The 21,163-nt window shown below is 41.3% G+C and overlaps 1 protein-coding gene across 1 annotated transcript in view; it reads right to left on the reverse strand.

Annotated features, from left to right (window-relative positions):
• Nucleotides 1-21,163, reverse strand: part of LOC149278238 (EARP-interacting protein homolog) — a 65,446-nt gene that overhangs the window by 18,457 nt on the left and 25,826 nt on the right. Inside the window, exon 5 of the mRNA XM_089502175.1 lies at nt 3,318-3,417. Within this exon, the coding sequence (XP_089358301.1) occupies nt 3,318-3,417 (100 nt within the window). The remainder of the gene's footprint in view (nt 1-3,317; nt 3,418-21,163) is intronic.

Genomic DNA, 21,163 nt, shown 5'->3' on the forward strand with positions numbered 1-21,163 from the left:
GTTGTGGTGCTGGCATGTCATGCTGAGCGCCGGAATATGACATCTTATTCCGGTGCTCAGCAGTGAAGCAGCGAGTGCCGCGGCAGAGCAGGGAGACAGAGGTTCTGCGCTCCCACCGCATCTACCAGGGGGTAGATAGTACGAAGGGAGGGAGAGGGGGTAGAAAGCGAGAAAGGGGGGAAAAGGGGTAGATAGTGAGAAAGGGGGGAGAGGTAGATAGCGAGAAAGAGAGTAAGAATATTGAAATAAATACAAAGTGTGAATAAGTGAGAGAATGAATGAGTGTGTGGAAGAATTGTGTGAATGAGTGAGAATTAATGTGTGGATGAATTGTGTGAATGAGAGAGTATGAATTAATGTGTGGATGAATTGTCTGAATGAGGGAGAGAATTAATGAATTTGTGAGAATGAATTATGTGAATGAAAGTGGAAAGGCAAAGATGGCACAAGCAGTGTGTTTATGGGACAAAGATGGCATATGACAGGCTGTTTGAGACAAGGTTGACTCATACTGGGCTGTTTGGGGACAAAGATGGCAAGTCTTATGTGTGTTATATGGGTGCTGGTCAGGTTCTATGTGGGCAGTGTGGATGCCAGGGCTGGCTTTGGGGTGTGCAAGCTGTGATCTATGCCTGTAATTTAGGGGGGTTATCTATACCTTTAATGCTGAGTTTTGTGAATTCCAATTGATCTATACCTGCAAAGCTGGGTTTGGGCGTTATTCTGTTGATCCATATCTGCTATATGTTTCCATACATTTGTTGTGTATAACTGCAAACACAGTGTTTGTATGTCTTATTCAGTTGATCAATACCTGCAGTGCTGTTTCCATGGGTTGTTTATTTTATCTATACATGTGATTTCCAGCTGATCTATATCTGCAATGCTATGTTTCCGTACATTATTATTGTATACCTCCAAATATAAGGTTTGTATGTCCTGTTCAGTTGATCTATATATATAAGTGCTGTTTTATGTGTTGTTTATTTGATCTATACCTATTTTTTGGCACGGGGGCGGATGGAGTGATTGCATGCTAGGGAGTGTGGCCCAAGGAAATGCTCGCGTAGGGTCCAATTTTTTTCAATATAAAATGTATAGGCAGCAGGATGTAATATTTATATATATTGGCAACAGGGGCTAATATTTTTATATATTTACAGCAGGGGCTAATAATAATAATAATATATATCAGCAGCAGGGGCTTATATTAATCTATATTGGCAGCAGGGTCTAATAATATATATGTATCAGCAGCAGGGACTAATATTAAAGAAACTGCCAGTTATTTTGAAATAACTGTCATAGTCTTTACTTAAAAGAGATAAGTACATATTATGTAGTTAAAAATGCATGTCTAACATATACATATATATATATATACACACATACACATTTTAAACCCTTGGTCCCAATAGGGTGATCACAATGGCAGAAATAAAATGTGGTCACCCTATTGGGAGCATCTAAAATTTTAGCTCTCTTGTGCCATTACAGAGAAAAAAAAAATCTACATATTAGTCTGATCCCACCCAAAAGCACAGTCCAGAACGGAAACAAAAGGCAGATTTCCTCTGGTACCAAGAGCCCCAGACGGATGTTTCTGCCTTCATTGGCCTTGTCAGCAGGGATCCCTCTAGGCACAAAAGAGCAAGGAGGTCTACGTCTGGACTCACCTTTACACTTGGGGTGAACCCCAAGAGATCCCCAAAGGGTGAAATGCCATCCAAAAAAAGAATATAAGATGCTCACCAAGAACAGACAGCTGCTTCATAGGCTGTCCTACGGTGTATCCCTGCTTGGAAGCATCTCAAATGTTAGAGAAAAAATCTCCATCTACATATCAGTCTGGATCTAAGTAAAAGACTGATTAAGGTCCGAATCCTCCTAAATGTGCCACATGGTTCTTATCTGCCGTCAAATTCTATGTTTCTATCTTAAAAAAGGCTGCTTATAATGTCCTGCTGTGTAATGTCAAGGTTTTCTGAAGATGACAGGTCAGCTTTAAGTAATGTCCAATGCACTGAAAAAGATATGCAGCTGGAGTTCATTTGACATTACCACAAATTATTACACAAAGTAGTCATATATTCAAGTTTTAAATATGTCTACATGACACCTTTTTGTCTTCACAAGTGGGGTAGAGCAGATCCTTTTCAGAAAATAAAATTATTATGGAGTTATTAATAGGAGATTTGGCTGTAGGTCTAAACAGAAAGGGCTGTGACTATTGCTGCTGTTATTATTTACGAAAAGAAATATAAATGAACGGATTAATAACACGATTTTAACTATAGTAAGTGTGTGTAAACAGCGAGCATTAATCACAGTGTGATGTCACACATTGATTCATTTATTTATTGATCTATAAACATTGTAGGAGACAGGACCCCTATAGACCTGGTCTATGATTGAGTTATTATTCCTTATAGTCTCTGTGGTCTTCTACAATGTTTAAGGATCAATATTGCTATTTGCACAGCATACCGAGACTCATGTGCATCTTTTACTGGAAACTGAAAGAGGGAAGCACACAACCCTTCTTTCTGCCAACAAACTGAACATGAATTCAGTTGTCGGGGCTGTCGGCCATCATGTTTAAAAGCAACCTTCCATAGCTAAAAAACCCATTCAGCTTGGTCTTCAGCAATACAAACCTTGCTGTCTGCATACCCCGTACAAGGGATGCAGACTTAACCCACAACAGGACCCTCACGTCCTGCCTTAACTCCTTCAGTTCCAGGGGTTTTTGGTACCGCAAAGCCCGGAGCAGTTTTGCCATTTTTGCGCTATGTCGGTTCAGCGATTATTCTCTTTTCCTGTGAATAGGGGATAGCCTGTCCTCCGATGACCTTCCAGGTGACGTCAGCAGTGACACGACCCTGAAGGGAATGCCCGATCACGCAATTAAAAATGGAACAGTTTTCCAGCATTCGTGCCGGAAGATGTTACATGAGATCGGGCAGATGAAAGCCAGCAATGCTGACTTCTGCTGACAGGGGGAGTCCAGGCTGTCAAGCTGACAGCCTGATCTCCCGCGTAGCGGCACGGTTGTGTCCCTGCTGATGCAAGAAGGGCAGGACGTAACGGTACGTCCATAGGGGATTGCTGGGATGCGTACTGAAGGGGTTAAAGCCACCAATGTCTTTATTAAGTGACAAGATATGACATTAGAAGGACGTACTATGGAGACTACATCGTATGACCTGGGTCAGTACATACTGTTCTCGTGCAACTGATAAATAGTATTTTAAAGCACTAGTTAAAAAATGAGCGAAACAGTTAAAAATACATAAAACATGATCATTTCTTCTTACCACTGACTTTGTTGAGCTTTCTTGTAAATCCCATATCATAAGGTAGTTGTCAGCCAGGGAAAGCAGTTTTTTCCCATCTCCCAGTGGTTCCCAGGTAACGCTACAGTATAAAAATAGATATGCAGGTTATCACATACGTCTTATTTTTTTTAATTGAATTTTTTTTATTGATCATTGTCTGTTCATAATGCTAGGATAGTTTCTTCTGACAGTAGTCTGTATAATCATTGGTGAAGACCCTTTGTGGTGGCTTCGCAAGTCAGTGTAGAAAGCAAATTCCAGGGCCCGGTAATTTCTAGCTACACCCCTGGTTATAACGTGGCTTCTTTAGTAGCCAATTGTTAGACACCAGGTTTGGTAGAGGAAACCCTGGGAAGCCCTGACATAAACCAGATACTGATCTTAATTACTTTGCTGGGAACTGCAAATAACCTGAAATAATAAAATGTGCATTGTCCTCCAAATGAAGATGCCAGCATGGCCCAAATCTACTTTAGTAAATCATACGTGGTTATCACATGGGGAGCCAAAGTTTTAGTGAACAGATTCAGGTTTTGGCGTATATTGGCCTGGGCCGCCTGCATATCGGGTGACATGTCCAAAAGGCAGCAAAAATCAGAGGCAGGTCGCTCTGTTGGACGATTAGCCTCTCCAGTGCTTTGCTGTCCAACGGGCCATTGAGCCAGCCCATTTACACTATGGAGGTGTTGTGTTCATTTGCTGTTGGCTTGCCAAAAGGTCCTGATTACCAGCTAACCCTACTGGGTACACCTGGCTATTTTTGTTAGTTAAATTGGTCAATACCTAAGGTCATCACCCTTTGGTTGTCATCGCATGCTATTCCAAACAAAACTACCATACAAACATTTTGTGATATATGACATTATGAAAGGATTAGACCTAACAATGCATAAAGTAATACATTCTGCAGCTCTAAATTATAGCTTCAATTAAAGGGTGCTCCGAGTCTCATGCTCTATGCATATACTGCAAACATTTAACAATACATACTAACTCCCTATAACCAATTTGTTATTTTAGTCTCATGGTTGTATATAAAATGTGCTGCCCATCTTTTTGGCCCTCAGGTGTTATATTTCAATGGAAACAATACAATCCGGTTAGTCATTATAGAAGAAGAGCAGTTATATATCATAGGTATAGGACAACAGATATAGAAAGCCCCAGGCGAGAGCATGGAGCAAGAGGGGCGCATGACTGAGGGTACGGCAGGCAGCCCTCTCCCCCTCCCTTTTTCCTGTTTTGCAGAAAATCTGCTGAGTCATGTCTCGGGGGCTGTCAGTCAATGCTTGATTGACGGCCTTGAGCTGACAATGATAGGTGTGCATCATCCTTGTGTCTTAGGGGTGGGGGTCACTATATATATGGGAGGCCACCCCGTTTAGGTCACTTTTCCAATTGACCTGGAAAGCTTTCCCTCCCTCCCACCCCTCTTTTTTTGTTCCTTTGCGGTTGGTTATCAAGCTGGCATAGAGCAAGGGTTAACCACCTTTTGGTGTGGTCTGACTCGTGGTGCACAGGCCCCCGGCCTAAGTGCAGGACACTCCTTGGGCTTGTGCCTTGGTAAATCCAGCCGTGACAATGGCTGCCGTGCAGGGGACGCCGGTGGTCTCTAAGTTTTGTACAGTTTTACGCCTGTGCTAGCCGGGTCGGTAGTTTACAGTTATGTAAGTCGTTGATTTAGGGTTACAATTTGTAGCCTTTAGATTTTGTTTACAATTGTTATATTTAACCCCTTCAATCCCATATAGACGTACCGGGACGTCCAAAAAACGCCCACAAAGAAACCCCTATGGACGTCCCGGTACGTCCAGCCCATTTGACAGCCTGGACTCCCCCCTGGCAGCAGAAGCCGGCATCGCCGGCTTTCTGCTGCCCGATCTCCCGTAACAGCTTCCAGCATGAAAGCCGTTAAGCTGTTACGGTTGAAAGTGCGCAGTTGCAAACGCGCGATCGGGCATTCCCTTCCGGGTTACGTCACTGCTGACGTAACCCGGAAGGTCATCAGAGGACAGGATATCCCCTGCGGGGAAATCCTGCCCTCCGATGAGGCACAGAGACGCTGCGATCTCTATGCAGGTCTGTGAGGACCTGCATAGAGATCACAGTGTGATCGGTGCAGGGGGATCATGGGGAGGGGAGTGAGAAACCATCTCTCTCACTCCCCCTCCTGTCCTGAAAGAGAAATGCAGGGGGGGGGGGGAAAGTTAATTCATTTAAAAAATAATATTAAATAAATCATTAAAATAATAATATATATAATACAAAAAAAAAATATAATGTGAGCTGTGATGTCCATAGGAGGACCTCTAACCATTTCTGTGTAAAAATAATATATAAAAAATAAAAAAAAGTTAAAAAAAATAAAATAAAAAATATATAAAAAAAAAAATAAAAAAATGATTAAAAAAAACCTTACTTCCCATTGCCCTAGCATAACATCTAGCCAGTATAACCCTTCTGCCCCCGTTCACAACCCCCAAACCCGTTAAGCCATAGGCATAAAAATTATACAAAATTGTACACCTTATAGTATGCTCCCTGGTGCTGGGAAAGTCTGGAAAATCTATATAAATTAGGTATTTCTGAAATCAGGACACCTGAATTGATAAACTTTGAGGGGATTTTCCATCACTTTACCTAATTTTGTGAGGATTCAGAGGGAAAATGTAAAAAAAAAAATTCGTTTAATTTTCTAATCTTCGCTAGTTTTTACTAAATTTCTCATTCTAAATTTTCAGCTAATCATCCAACTATGGTATCAAACAAAAGCTCTATCTCTCCTTGAAAAAACAATATATAGTTTATATGGGTACACTATTCACAGGAAAAGAGAATCATCGCTAAACTGACATACCCCAAAAATGGCAAAATTGCTCTGGGCTTTGGAGGTACCAAAAACCCCTGGGATTGAAGGGGTTAAGGCTTGCATATTATGTATTATGTTTATATTGTGTTTTCAAATAATGTTCATTTTACTATAAATAAAGTTATTTATACCTGTGTCACGGTGTGGAAGGTGTAAAGCGGACTGCACCGTGGCCTAATTTTTCCATAGTTGACTTATAATAAAACATTATATTATTTACTTGGTGTTGGTGTATTCATTTGGGGGGAAAAAGAGGGCGACGCGTTGACGCTACCTCAGTCAAGATGTCTTAGCCCAAGGGGGAATTGTGTCTTTAGTCAAAATTGTTTACTTTCTATATGGGCCAATAAAAGGTAAGTTTCATAAGCGTTCAGGATCTCAGAGGTCTCTTCCTCAGATGGAACACTTCGATATTACTATGCTAACTTCATCTCATCTCCATTGTATTCACTGTGTGTTTCTTGTACAGTTCTGTAGAAATTGCAGGCTGTCTGAGTTCAGGAAGATAATAATGTAATGTTCACTGAAATGTTGTTAAAGTATTAGCTTTTGGCTGGGCATACAAGCTTCTGCTGTGTACTCAGCACTTGCGTAGACCGATGTGAAATGTGGCAGGCAATACTAAATAAAGAGGAATTATGTTTTAAAGAATGTATCGGGCTCAAGTTTTTCCATATTCGCCATTTGTATTTGTTCTAGCTATGTTAGCTTAGCCTAATCTACTAGACATGCATACTGATAATACTGCCTGTGCGAAGCAATAGAATTTCTCAGTCTTAATTACTCGGCATGACACCATGAGTAACGACAGTCTATGGAGGAACCGACTGCCCTAAAGAACCAGCTTAGGGACAGTCACCCAAAATATCACTTGACCGACCGTAATGGCAGCTCCCATCCCAGGTGTGCAGATAGAGGAGGTTTATTGAAAGAAAAGGAGATAAAACCAGGTTTTTGTCAATGCCGATCTACATTACTCTATACAGCTCTATATATATATATGATACTCATGAAGAATGTTTTTTCTTTTTCATGGGATAATGCCAAAGGAAGGAATCCAAGTCTAGGTGATGACAGATGGACTGAGCAGGGAAAAGAGAATTGTAAATATTAATAACCTGTTTGCTGCTTTTTTTCCCTTTAACTTTTCTCTTTAAATTATACATTTATTTTCTAAGGTATGCTTTCAAACAGCGCAAAGGAGTTTGGCTCCTTTACAAGGTTTATCACCCAACTGAATTAAAAGAAAAAGACAACAGTGCACTTGATCTAAATCCATAGGATGTAGTTGGCCAATAAAAAGACGACTTAATGAGAAGGTGTGAGGCTTCTAATCCTTTGCTGAAGCAGGATTGTTTGTTGGCTGAGATTAAACCATTGTGGCCAACATTATATCTTTCTTATAGTAGGGCTCGATAAAATCGCTAATAATCGATAATGAAAATCGTTGCCAACGAATTTCATCATCAATTAGTTGAATCCATTTTATCAAATATAAAGATGAGGGTTTTTCAGAGCAAATGCACTGAAAAATACCCCTCGTTTTATAACCCAACCTCAAACAGAGGTCGGACTATAACACTAAAATCCAGATCCCCCGCAGCACTGCAGGGGACCCGGATCCTTCTCTCTGACAGCCGGCGGGCGTCTGTGCGATGCGTGCAGAAAACCTCCACTACTGACCTCCACTTCCGCCGGGGCTTCTATGATCGAGCACCAGCGTGACGCGACCTTCCGGCGCTCCACCATAGAAGCCCTGGCGGAATTATCGGCCAGCGCAGCGGAGGTTGTCTGCGCGTATCGCGCAAAGTTCGTAGCGCTGCAGGGGACACCCTCCTCTCTGCCAGCCGATGGACGTCTGTGGGATGCGCGCAGACCTCCTCCGCTACTGCCGGCACTTCCACTGGGGCTTCTATAGCACCGGTGTCACATAACCTTTCGGTGCTCAGTCATAGAAGCTCCAGCGAAAGTGCCAGCCAGCAGCAGAGGTTTATCTACACACATCGCACAGACGTTCACCGGCTGCCCTTACTAGACACCAAGGAAACTGGAGCATGGGGGGTAAGTCTGGGGGGGTGGCATATCAGGGGGAACAGTGGCATATCTAGGGGTATAAGGCATATCTGGGGGCAGAATGGCATATTTGTGGGGGGGCAGAGTGGCATATCTGCGATATAAGGCATAACAGATGGCACTATGGCATATGGGGGTTTAAGGCATATCTGGGGATATAGGGCATTTCTGGGAGGCAGTGTTGTAAGCCTGGGCTCAAATGTGCATAACTAGGAAATAAAAACAAAAAGGAATCTGGAGCATGGGGGGTAAGTCGGGGGGGGCAAATCAGGGGGCACAGTGGCATATCTGGGAGTATAAGGCACATCTGGGGGGGGGCAGAGAGGCACATCTGGGGGGGCAAGTAATATCTGGGAGGCAGTGTGGCAAGCCTGGGCTCAAATGTGCATAACTGGAAAATAAAAACAAGAACTGCATTATTCTCAAAGTTTTTTTTATTCTGCTGTTTGTTTTTAGCATCCTGTTTGTTTATTAAATTATTTTAAATACGTATTGGCTCGGATATAGGCCGCACACAAATATAGGCCGCACCCTAAAAGTTAGGTGCTTTTTTAAAGAAAAAAAAGTTTCTGCCCCCCCTGAGATATGCTGCCACTCTATCCACCCGAGATATGCTGCCACTCTACCCCCCCCCCCCAAGATATGCTGCCACTCTGTCCCCAAGATGTCCCCCCCACCAGACTTACCGGTGCAGACTCCACGGGGTCTTGCGGGGGACATATTCAACGGAAGTATTCAACACTTCCGCCGTGGGAAGATGTGCTTTAAAAATCTCCCTTGCCTGGACTCCCCCCGTGGGAATTCCCGGCAAGGGAAAGCACATCATGTAGACCTGCCGGCAGTGGAGGTTGTTTATGCTCGCATCGCCGCTGCTGGTGAACGTCTGCGCGATGCGCATAGACAATCTCCCGTGCCGGTACCCCCCCCCATGGGAAGTGCTGGCAGGGGAGGCTGTCTGAGCGTATCAGAGAATACGATGCAGGTCCCCTGCACCGCTGCGGGGGATCTGTATCCTAATCCTGCTGCCTGCCCGGCACCCGGAACTGCATGTCCCCGGGCGTCGGGCGCTACACCCCGAATATAGGCCGCACCCCCACTTTAAAGACTTAAAGTGGGGGGGAAAAGTGCGGCCTATATTCGGGCCAATACGGTAAATGAAAAATGTACATTAATTTTTTTATCCGATTAATCGAAAAAATAACCAATCGATTATGAAAATAATTTTTAGTTGCAGCCCTATCTTATAGAAATACATATACTTATATATACACACACACACACACACATATACATACATACACACACCGTTCAGCCAAAAAAAATTTGACCACTGACAGTTGGACTGAATAACACTGATAATCTTGCTAACATGGCACCTGTCAGCGGGGGGATATATTAGGCGACAAGTGAACATTTTGTCCTCATAGTTGATGTGTTAGAAGCAGGAAAAATGGGCAAGCGTAAGGATCTGAGCGACTTTGACAAGGGTCAAATTGTGATGGCTAGACAACTGGGTCAGTGCATCTCCAAAACTGCAGCTCGTGTGGGGTGTTCAAGGTCTGCAGTGCTCAGTACCTATCAAAAGTGTTTCAAGGAAGGTAAAGCAGTGAACCGGCGATCAAGGGCGAAGGCTCACTGACGCAAGTAGAGAGCAAAGGCTGGCCCATGTGGGCAAATCCAACAGACAAGCTACTGTAGCTCAGGTTGCTAAAAATGTAGGTTCTGATAGAAAGGTTTCAGAACACACAGTGCACCAAAGTTTGTTGCAGCTGGGGACCAGTCAGGGTGCCAATGCTGACCCCTATCCACTGCCGAAAGTGCCAACAATGGGCACAAGAGCATAAGAACTGGACCACGGAGCAATAGAGGAAGAAGGTAGCCTGGTCTGATGAATCACATTTTCTTTTTACATGAATGAAATGATGGATGGCCGGGTGCATATCTATTGCTTACCTGGAGAACACATGGCACCAGGATACATCCATGGAGGCCGCACCTCACATATTACAAGACTTAAAGGATCTGCTGCTTACGTCCTGGTGCCCGATACCACAGCACAACTTCAGAGGTCTAGTGGAGCCCAGCACCTTGTAGAAAGTATGCCATAAAGAATGAAGGCAGTTCTTACAGCAAAAGGGGGTCAAACCCGGTACTAGCGAGGTGTATAATAAAATGGCCAGTGAGTATGTGTGTGTGTGTATATATATATATATATACACACACACATATACATACATACACACACACACATATATGCATTTGTAACAATATATATAAAAAAGTGTGTGTGACTGTTCTTGATAGATGTTCATTCCTGCCAAAGGTAATAATCTATTCTGGAGAGAAACAAGGTTAATGAGAAGAGATGTGAAGAACAGCCCTGGGAAATATCACAGTGCTTTGATTGCAGAGATATAGATCGTGCTACTGGCTAGCATTAAATAGTTAAAATAAATCATATGACATTGGAAAGGTCTCTGTCTGATGTACAGACTCAGACCTTAATCAGTCCACGTCTTAGATTCATGGATTGCTTTATGTCTACCCCATGCATGTTTAAATCCCCTCACTGTATCAGCCTCTACCACTTCTGCTGGGAAGCTGTTCTTGTACGTTAACCCTAGATGCCTTTTTTTTTTACATTCTAAGCATACAAAGAGATCTATAATAAAATAGATTTGTTTAAATTCTCCTGACAAAATGCTTCTTCAACAGTCATGTTTGCACACCAGGGATTTGTACCTTGTTCTGGGCTATTAACAAGTGGAATATCTGTATCTAATGCTTTGGTGCAGTCGGGTATAAAAATATATATGATTTCTGAATACAAAACGACCATGGGAAGCAGAGTCATAAAATATTCCAATGAGACGGGAGAATGCCATGATGGAGTTGTTTAGCTGGCGGAAAGAACCACTTTGTAATAACAGAAAACCAGATGCAGTCTGAGCGTTCCTCAGCAGAAGCGTTACTTTACTACCCGAACTTGAGGTTCATCTTTTATTCATTCATTCATTCATTCACTGGTTCAAGCGGATCTGTCCCCAACAAATTAGAGGTCGGCAAGGTGCACTTCCCTTAACCCTTTTAGTGCCAGGGGTCCAGACACATCCTTCCATATGGGAGGCTGGGATACTTTTCATGGTTTGGTAAGATATTTAGGCAACAACCGTATAAACAGCTTACAACTGTTACAACCCATGCAGTCTGCTCATTTGCCCGGATATAAAGATCTTAGTCAGTCCTTGGTCTTGTCTTAGATTCAGGGTAGTCATATGTCTATCTGATGCATGTTTAAATACTCCTCATTAGCCTCTGTCAACTCTGCTGGGAGGTTGTTCCATTTACCTTCCACATCTTAGCACCTGACCCCATGGTTTTATAATATGACCTCTAGTTCTAGTATTTCTCCTATTTTGTATCAACACTATTTTCGTATCAACACAAGCTTATCAGCTAAGTTTTTAATAAAAAAAATAATATTTCAATGTTTGGTGTTATTTTTTTATATCATTTGGGAAGTTTGAAAGGTGAGGGAGGCACAAGTAGCCTCAGTTACTTATCCCTGGCTATTAGGAGAGGTCAGACATTTTTTCCTGCATGCTGGTAAGCAGATCGAACAACAGATCAGCTGCCAGCTTCCTGACACTTTTACTTTTTGCACTAGTTGTCATGGTAACAAGCAGCTATATTAGTCTGCCTGATTCCTCTCATGTCCTCCTCTCTGGCTTGTCACTAAAGTAAAAACAAATTTTGGGGATTAGACTGTTCCTATTAAGATGAGTCTATGAAATGTAGTTAACCATGCAAGACTGCTCCAGTAAGCGCTCAGGAGCTGATCGGCTGTCCCGGAGAAAATATATCTCAGGCCCATTTTGTCGGGCACTGAAAAGGCACATTTCATCTGCCTTGCCACCAGTGGGATACGTGTGCACCTGGAAGCAGCCATTATTTATTATGATTAATGGACACCTACCACAAAACATTACTCATGCGTTGACTTTATGGTCATACCTGGGTGCTCTCCAGGTTGGGTGGCATGTGACAGGATTACCAGGCACTCAGTAGCCTTAAGGCTCCAGGTGAGGGTGAGCAGTGTTTGGTTTTACAGATTCCCTGCCCACAGCTCACTAGCTCTATTCAATCATTCAGGGGTATTAGTTAGCCCCAGGCACCGTTAGCAGGACCTCCAAGATCGGAGCCTGTCCCCTACCACCCCTGATAAAGAGCAACAGGTGAGGGAACGCTCCATTGCTGGGATGTTGTGTGTTCTCTATGGTGTGCCTTGTTTTGGAACCTTACTCACAAACTTTTAAGATCATCTTTGTTTAGGGGACACAATCCCACATCTTCGTTTGGCAATGTTTTTTGGGAATGTCCAGCTATATAGAGAATGTTTATCGGAATGGTATTGTAGACATCAAATTCTATGACTATGGAACAGCAATGGATTATGACCAGGCAAGAAAGCGTGGGGACTCCAGCTGGCGTCCAGTCCTGGGCACTTCAGGTGATGTCAACAAGTCATGAACGGTTACAGAAAAAAAACATTCATAATTATTCACTTTAATGGTGTAACCATACTAGGGTCTCCATATACATTAGTTCATCATTATACAGGAGTATGATTAGGGTTAGCTATCTGCTGACAGATTTCATTACGTCTGAATGACCACTCATGGAACTTTGAAGAGGTGAAGCTGACATGCTCTTGATATCTTCTACGTGGACACGGCGTGCAGATCACGTACAGGCATAGTAATAGTTACTGCAATACACATAAAATATCAGTATTACCCTCAGTACTGTATAACCGCATACTCGGAAACCAGGTTGTCAATCACAGCCCTGCTTTATGAATTCATTCAACGCCAGGCACTACAGGGGAGAATGGTGATGAGCAGAGAAATGATTGACATTTCTGCATCGGAAACATTGCTTCCAATAACCAAATTATTCTGCTGCTTGAAATAGCGGAACTACTAACTGGTTTCTACCTATCTATAGATTGGTCTGTCCAGAGACTTAGACAGGTCTCTCTGTGGAGGTAAATAGACATAGGACTCCAGTGTATGTTTTGCATACATTCATTATGACATAATTACATATATTATATTTCCATATAGCCATTATAAAAACTATTGAAATAGGTTACAAGGCATCATACTAAATCATAACTATTAAATCCAGCCAATGTGTGCACTGATCTTTGCCGTGTGTTTTATTCTCTCTCAAAAAGGACATTTCTAAGTCACCCCAAAGTTTTGAACGGTAGTGTATTGTACGAAAACAATTTGAGCTTACAAAATATATTGTATGTGTGTGTGTGTATATATATATATATATATATATATATATATATATACATATACATATATACACACACTCACTCTCTCTCTCTCTCGACACTTTATCAGGTATACCTTGCTAGTACTGGGTTGGACCCCCTTTTGCCTTCTGAACTGCCTTCATTCCTGTGTGTGTATTATATTATATATAATAGATAGCAACAATAATAATACTAATTAGCCTTTTATTTGATTGTCTAGTTGACAGTGGCTCCCACCCAAACGATCTCATAACATGGAACATTTCCCTTTTCCTCCTAGAATGTCGATGGACATATTTCCAGTCGCCTAGCAAGGTTTGTAGCCAGCCAGGGCAATGCGTTTGTCTGTAAAGCACTGCAGCAGGAAAGCACTCTTGTGGAAAGACGTGAGCGCCCTGGATGGCTAATTCTCTCTGACTGATTTATAATTTGCCAAAGATGATGTGACCTTTAAAACCCGCCAGGCTGTTCTCGCTGCTGCTGTTTCCCGGTGAAAATGCGGCTGCGGCTGCGGCTGTACACAGGATTTCCACTGAGTGCTTTTTCTCTCTAATTTATCTTCCTGTAAAGGATTTTAGTGCCTGCTGTCTCTCCCCGGCTTGCTGCGCTTAGCCCATGCGTATAACCAGAGAACACAGCTTCATCCTTCTTCTGTCTTTAACAGCATGAGCTTCACGACACTTCACAGTGAGAAAAACAGTACTGATGTAGTGTCTAATTTTACTTTGGGTACTTACAGACAGATTATAAATGTGATATTCCCCAGCCTTATATAGGTCATCGCAAACTATAGCTGCCTTCTTACGCTTGGTGGGTGAAGAAGTAGCTTTCAAAATATAAGCTAGATTTCATTACGTATGAATCAGACTCCTTTTTCATTAAGACATTGAGATTTTTATTAATATTGGGTTTTAATATCTGGAGTTTCTTGAAGCTAAGATTCTGAAAGTAGTCTTGTTCCGACCATGAAGAATAACCTCAATATTTTAGGTATTCGAGGCACCTGAACGTAATGTTTTATTACTTTAGGGTAAAGCCAGTGTACAGTAAACCTAAAGAATAATGTGTCCGTTTATAGGGAGCCGCACAGGGACAGGGGTATAGATGGGAAGACAGGTGTGTTGAGATGTCAAGTAGATCTTTACATCAGCATTTAATACTGAGATACTATACAGTATACAATGGCATAGAAACATAAAAATAAAAAAAAAAAAACGCTTACAAACACAACAGGGATTATGAAGAGGAAAAAAAAGCCTCCTTGCCTGAAGCAAACATGCATTTTACATGTATTTTGCAAATGCTCTGAAAAATAACCATCGTCTTATAATCAGACCTTAAACAGAGGTCTGACTACAAGATTAAGATCCAGATCCCTCGCAGCGCTGCAGGGGACCTGGATCCTCCTCTCTGGCAGCCGATGTGCACAGACCTCCGCTGCTGGCGGCACTTCTGCCGGAGATTCTATTCCGGTGCTCTGTCAGAAGTATTTTGAAAAATGTGCTAAAACATAGCACATTTTTGATAACAAACAATGGTTGGGACAAAAAGGAATTTCCAGAATAAGGTCAAGACTGCAATAAAATCAAGGACTTTTAGAAACGCTCTAAAACATGCCTTAGGAAATCGAACAATGGTTGGGACAAAAGGCAAACCGGGAATATAGTGAAGACTGCTACATATTTGGGCAAGTAGGCAGAAAGGAACCACAAGATAAATCTGGAATCCGCAACATAGGAAATTATAGGAAGTATAGAAAATACAGCTAACACCAAACGACACATAACAAAGTCATATAGTGTTAAATGAGTTAAGTGTATGTTTCACTACACAAAAGGACCACATCTCCACCAATCAAACTGAATCACTTGGCTTGGGGTTTGATTGCATTAAAACTGGTATGAGACAACAGTTGTAATAATTACAGCTCTAGAACCTGCTCAGTCAATTTCTACGAGTAAAAAACAAACATTTATTTGTATTCCTTTTTCTTCTTCTGAATCCTTTGCTTAAATCCTCTGTTTAAACCTTCACTAGTTTCACGTCCCTTCTACCAATTTTGTATCCAGATAGTATTATGATCGCATTTTTACTTAGGTTATTTTTTTTTAAAGGCGGGTCATAAAACCTGCCTTAGACCTAGTCCTATTCAAGTATCCACCTTTTGAGAGAATTGAAACTTAGCCACGCTAAATCTAATTTATTCCCATGTTGGGTTGTAAAATGTTTCCTTAAATCTTTTATCCACCTCCCTTGGAAGCCCTACCAAAAATAAAAACTTAGTATTGCAGAATGGTTTCAATACATAACTACCCATCCTACCCGATTTTCTATAGCAAGGGACCTTGCTACATCAATCACCCTATTATATCGCCATAAACAGCCATCAATTTAATTTTTTAAGTGTTAAGTCATATAGAAACTGGACGTGACTATAGAAAAATGGTTAACACACAAGCTAAAGTAAGTGCCACTGGCTTTTAAGTCCTTATTCTTATTACATACTTTGTGTTTTTCTGCAGATGCCAGAAAGTCAAGGTTTCAAGGTGTCAACTGAGCAGGTTATTCCATAAACACAGGGAAGAAAGGGAACAAGTGACCCCATCTGTACTTTTCTCACTAATGTGTTTTTACGCTAATGGTAGAGCTTATTTAAGAGAAACAGAACAGATCAAATCTAGAAGAAATTACAGAAGCACAGCTAGGAGGGAAAAAGAAAGATGAGGACAATTTCTTCTTATTATATTTCTACCCAATCCTACTTATGAAATATAAAAGTACACGGGCAGGAAATGTTAAAATGGCAACGGAAAGATACTTTTAATTAAAAAATAATGTCTGATTATGAAGGAGTTAAACAATTAGTTTCTTGTCATGAATCTAAACCTGAAAATCCTAAACACATAGGAGAATATTTGACAGCTTGCTAGTAGTCAAAATATGATAATTTGGATTCATAATAATAAAAAAAATGTTAAAAACAGCCTCTTGTGTTTCACTAATTAACCACTAATTAATATTTTATTTATACTATTCGCAGTGGTATTTCTAACTAGAAGGGCCGTCTTTGCATTGTCTTTAAGGCACTGTGAGAATGTGGTATCATGTACAGAATTCAAAGCCTCATTATACAAGAGAGGGAAGAAGGAAGCGTTCTCTAACGGAATATAATTATTATCAATGAAGAGCATCTTCACACGGCTTCACCATGTAAGAAGAATAATGCAGCGTATGACATGAAGAAGGCTGCAAATAGTGGTCAAAATGTTGTCCATTATTGGTTATACATCCCCAGATACACAGATAAAAAGTCGTAATACTCCTTATTGTTCTAAATATATTATAATTTCAGGAGAATGGAGGCAGTTGAATTTGTTGAGGTATATCAAGGGGTGTAAGAAGGTGAATTTGCATACTAGGGAACCTCTCAGGCTTCCCCTTCGGGGAGGTATGGCTGTAATGATGGGACAGGAATATCCCAGGTACAACTGCGGAGGGGCAAAAAGTGGGAGAACCCGTGCAGAAGACAATTGCTGCCCTAACTATGTATTGATACTAACTTGGAGCCCAAGGGAAGCAGTGCCCTGGATAAAACACGCCAAGTTTCCAGGAATGTGAATTAAAAAATGGTGGCAAAGAGGGAATGTGAGAACGATGGAGGACGTAAGACTATGTAGAAAAACATTTAACCAGACAATGGTGGTAGGAAAATAAGATTTTGGTGAGAAGATAGTGTATATTTATGTGTCTTATTTTAGCATGACATTTTTTATTTATGTAATGTAAATATAATTTACTGTTTATTTAATGTTGTTTAGTGTAAAAGATCGGTGGAGAGCAGACTAATGGCCCAGATATGTTATACGGCACGGGTCTTATTGCCACTTTAATAATCACTCAGGTGTCCTCTTAAGCCACAATATTTATGGATGCTGAAAGTTAAATGTCCAATCAGGAATCCCACTGCACTACAGTGTGCCCAAGCAGGGCCGGCCCGACAATGGAGCCGAGTGGGGCAACCGCTCCAGGCGGCACTTTTGAAGGGGCGGCACTTCACCACCCCAAGCCCCTCTCTCTCTCTCCTCTGCGGTGAATCTCCCTGTTCGGTCTCGGTGCCGGCTTGTAATGCTGAGTGCCGGAAGATTTCCGGCGCTCAACATTACAAGCCGGCACCCAGACTGAACAGGGAGACTCGTTGCAGGACTGCTGAAATGTAAGTACAAGGGGGGGCGGCATTTTAAAATTCGCCCCAGGCGGCATTTTGCCTTGGGCTGGCCCTGTGCCCAAGACATCCATAGAGTGAAACCGGTATCTGGATTAAGCAATCCTCACATTAACATCGTATACATTAAAACAGTTAAGCGTACAGCTACACAAAACTGCTAAACATGACAGAATCGTGTATTTTTAAAAGCACAATCACAGCAGGGTGTATTAGGGGCAGGGAACCAGCATTACAGCATTACTTTTACACTGTTGAGTTTGGTTTTGGATGAGAGTAGGGGCTTTTTTTTCTTGAAACCCTTCCAAACTTGTGGTGATGTAGATGAAATCATATTGTAGCTTTGAAGACTTTTTGTGGGTATGTTTTGAAGAAAAGATCAATGTGTTAAACAATAAGCCTTCTTTGCTCATATTTACCAAGGCTGCCAATATTAGTGGAGGGCACTGTATATATATGTGGGATGTATAAAAACGCTACAAGAAAACAACCTCGCAGGAACCATTTAATCACTTCTGCCTTATGTATTTGTGGCAGCTTTTACAGAACAACGCCTTTTAAGTTGAATGAGAAACTCAGGCTATTAGCAAGTGCCCTGTCGGCTCTCATGGAGGAGATTCAAGTAACCTGTGACACTGGTGATCAGCACACTCTACCGGGACTGCCTCAGATTTGCAGGCAAAATAAGGACACACACCAGTATTCCCCGTGATACACTTTCACTCCTTTGAGCTTCAAGGTGCTCATAGATTCAATAATGATAGCAATTCCACCGAAGAAGTCATGGTTTCCCGTGAAAGGACCATGTTTAATAAAAATAACAAATAGTCACGTGCAAATTGAACAAATTATAAAAGGGTATATTCAATAAGGAGTTAGATTGTTGGAATTTTACACTACAAAAGAGCCAATGTTTACTGGTTTCTCCTTCAAGAAGCTCTTAGCTGGGAACGTACCCCAACCTGTTAAAATACTTTTAAGAAAACTAATTGATTTACTCAAGCATTATACAGGACCAGCCAAGCTTTTCTTGTAGGAAAAGTACACTAGGCTTGACCCTTCATGATGCATAATGACGCAGGTTAGTTGAAATAGCAATGCTCCTGAAAACTCCCACTTCAATGAATAAACCTCAAAGAGAGAGAGGAAAAGAGCTTCCAAACTCCACATGAAAGAAGGCAGACAGTCCAAGACTGTGCACCTCGCAGAGTTTGTAAAATAATGTGCTAGGAATCCAAAAGTAGCTTAGCTTGTATTCTGTATTTGCACATCTCTGTCTAGAATCATGAAGGGGCATTAGAAACTATACGCATTTTAAATTCAGAGGAGGATCATGTGACAGACAGCAGCCTATATCACCTGCATATGTATGGAGAACATATGTGTAATTGATAGTTAAATCTCAGGCACAACAATTACCCCTTTTATACCGGACTACGTAAAAGCATGGCCGCCAGCAAAGCCCCCTCCATTGGGGTCCCCTCAGTCTCAGCATGCTGACTGGGATATGAAGTCAGTTCCCGGCAGCTTAGACACAGGCATGAGGGAGAAGGAGAACAGACCTGTCACCAGCTGATGGACCACAAGGGATGAGCCTCCACAAGTAGGAAAGACAGGAGTGGGACCTAAATGTGTGAGGCTTGGAGCGAGTTTGTATATGTGAGTGGGTACATGTAAATACAGTGTAAATTTGCTGTTCCCTTAAAAATAACTCAACACCCAGCCATTGATGTCTAAACCTTGGCAACAAAAGCGAGTACACCCCTAAGTGGAAGTGTCTAAATTGGGCCCAAAGTGTCAATATTTTGTGTGGCCATTATTTTCCAGCACTGCCTTAACCATCTTGGGCATGGAGTTCACTAGAGCTTCACAGGTTGCCACTGGTGTCCTTCAGTCTACATTGGGTATTACAGTCATTGGGCTTGAAATTGGTTTATGTATGTATGTATGTATGTATGTATGTATGTATGTATGTATGTATATATATATATATATATATATATATATATATATATATATATATATATATATATATAGTTAAAAAGCCTACAGTAACTGAAATGTTTTATATACTGCGGGCTTTGTATCCTGTTCATTTATCTGGTTTACGATTAACACCTATCCATTGTATATCATCTTCCAACTAAATTGCAAATTCCAAGTATAGCGGTCTACAAAGCTTGCAAATTGAGAACATCTCTGTGCCCTAACTAGCTGGAGATCAGAAAGTCATTATAAATGAGGGTTTGTGTTATTCTTTCAAACAAAATGCAAGCGGGGTAAAACATAATTACCTACTCTGCATGCGCAGAATAAATAAATAAATAAAAAAAATAACATTAATGTGGACTCACATTTCCTATAATAAGCAGAGGGGTTAATGTCTCATTTAATCTCTTCCCAACCGAGACGTTTACAACTTTAAACGGATATACACTCTAATACACACAAAGTATTTCCTCCTTACTGCAAATCACGACAGGAGAAGGAAACCTCTCATGAAGATAAAGGGCTAGCGCTAAAAATTAAGAGGACCCAGAAACTGAAGTGTCTGAAGGTGATATAAAAAATGCAGTGGTTAAAAGTTTTGTATTTCCTTCAGGTTTTTTTTACTGTACATGTGAGCTTAATATATTGTAAGCTAGGAAGAGGATGGCCTGCTTCTCCATCTGTATCAGTCGCAATGTGTGTTAATTTTGATGTCAAATTGTATATTGTCAGTTTTAATGTAGTTAATTGTCCCCTCTAATGTAATAGCGCTATGGAATCTGTTGGAGCTCATTCAGTCAAGCTTTACAACACGGTCATACCTTGTTGGGCCAACTCTTCTTCAGATGACATCAAATATTGGTTCCACTTGAAGAAGACGCCTCTGAGATCTTAAAGCTTACACAACTCTAAATCTTTCTACATACTGGACCAATAAAAAGCCTCCCATTTGTGCTTCTCAGGGAGTATACAGAGGTCAAAAACACAAAGGTCATCCCTGAGGCTAAACACAATGAAAAAGCCAGCCGATATAAAATGACATTTATATTACATATATTATTATTTATATGTACCAACAGAGTCCGTAGCGCTTCACTTTCAGAGTCAGTAGGATAAACTTAAAATCACAAACAATAACAAACTGTTTACAAAAGGAGAAGAGGATCCTGTTCTTGTGAGCTTGCAATCTAGTCGAGGGGGAAACAAAACCGTAGGACTGCTTGGATGAGGATGAGTTGGTTGAGTCAGGATGAGCTGTTGAGGTTTTTGGTTGTTCAGATGGCTTAGACAGTATGCTGGCTGAGTGTTATGAGGAAAGTTTGTTCTCGAAAGAGTTGAGTTTT

The sequence above is a fragment of the Sceloporus occidentalis genome, unplaced genomic scaffold, assembly GCF_023333645.1.
Source record: "Sceloporus occidentalis isolate IW3139 unplaced genomic scaffold, rSceOcc1.0.p SCAF_197, whole genome shotgun sequence".
NCBI classification, from domain to species: domain Eukaryota; kingdom Metazoa; phylum Chordata; class Lepidosauria; order Squamata; family Phrynosomatidae; genus Sceloporus; species Sceloporus occidentalis.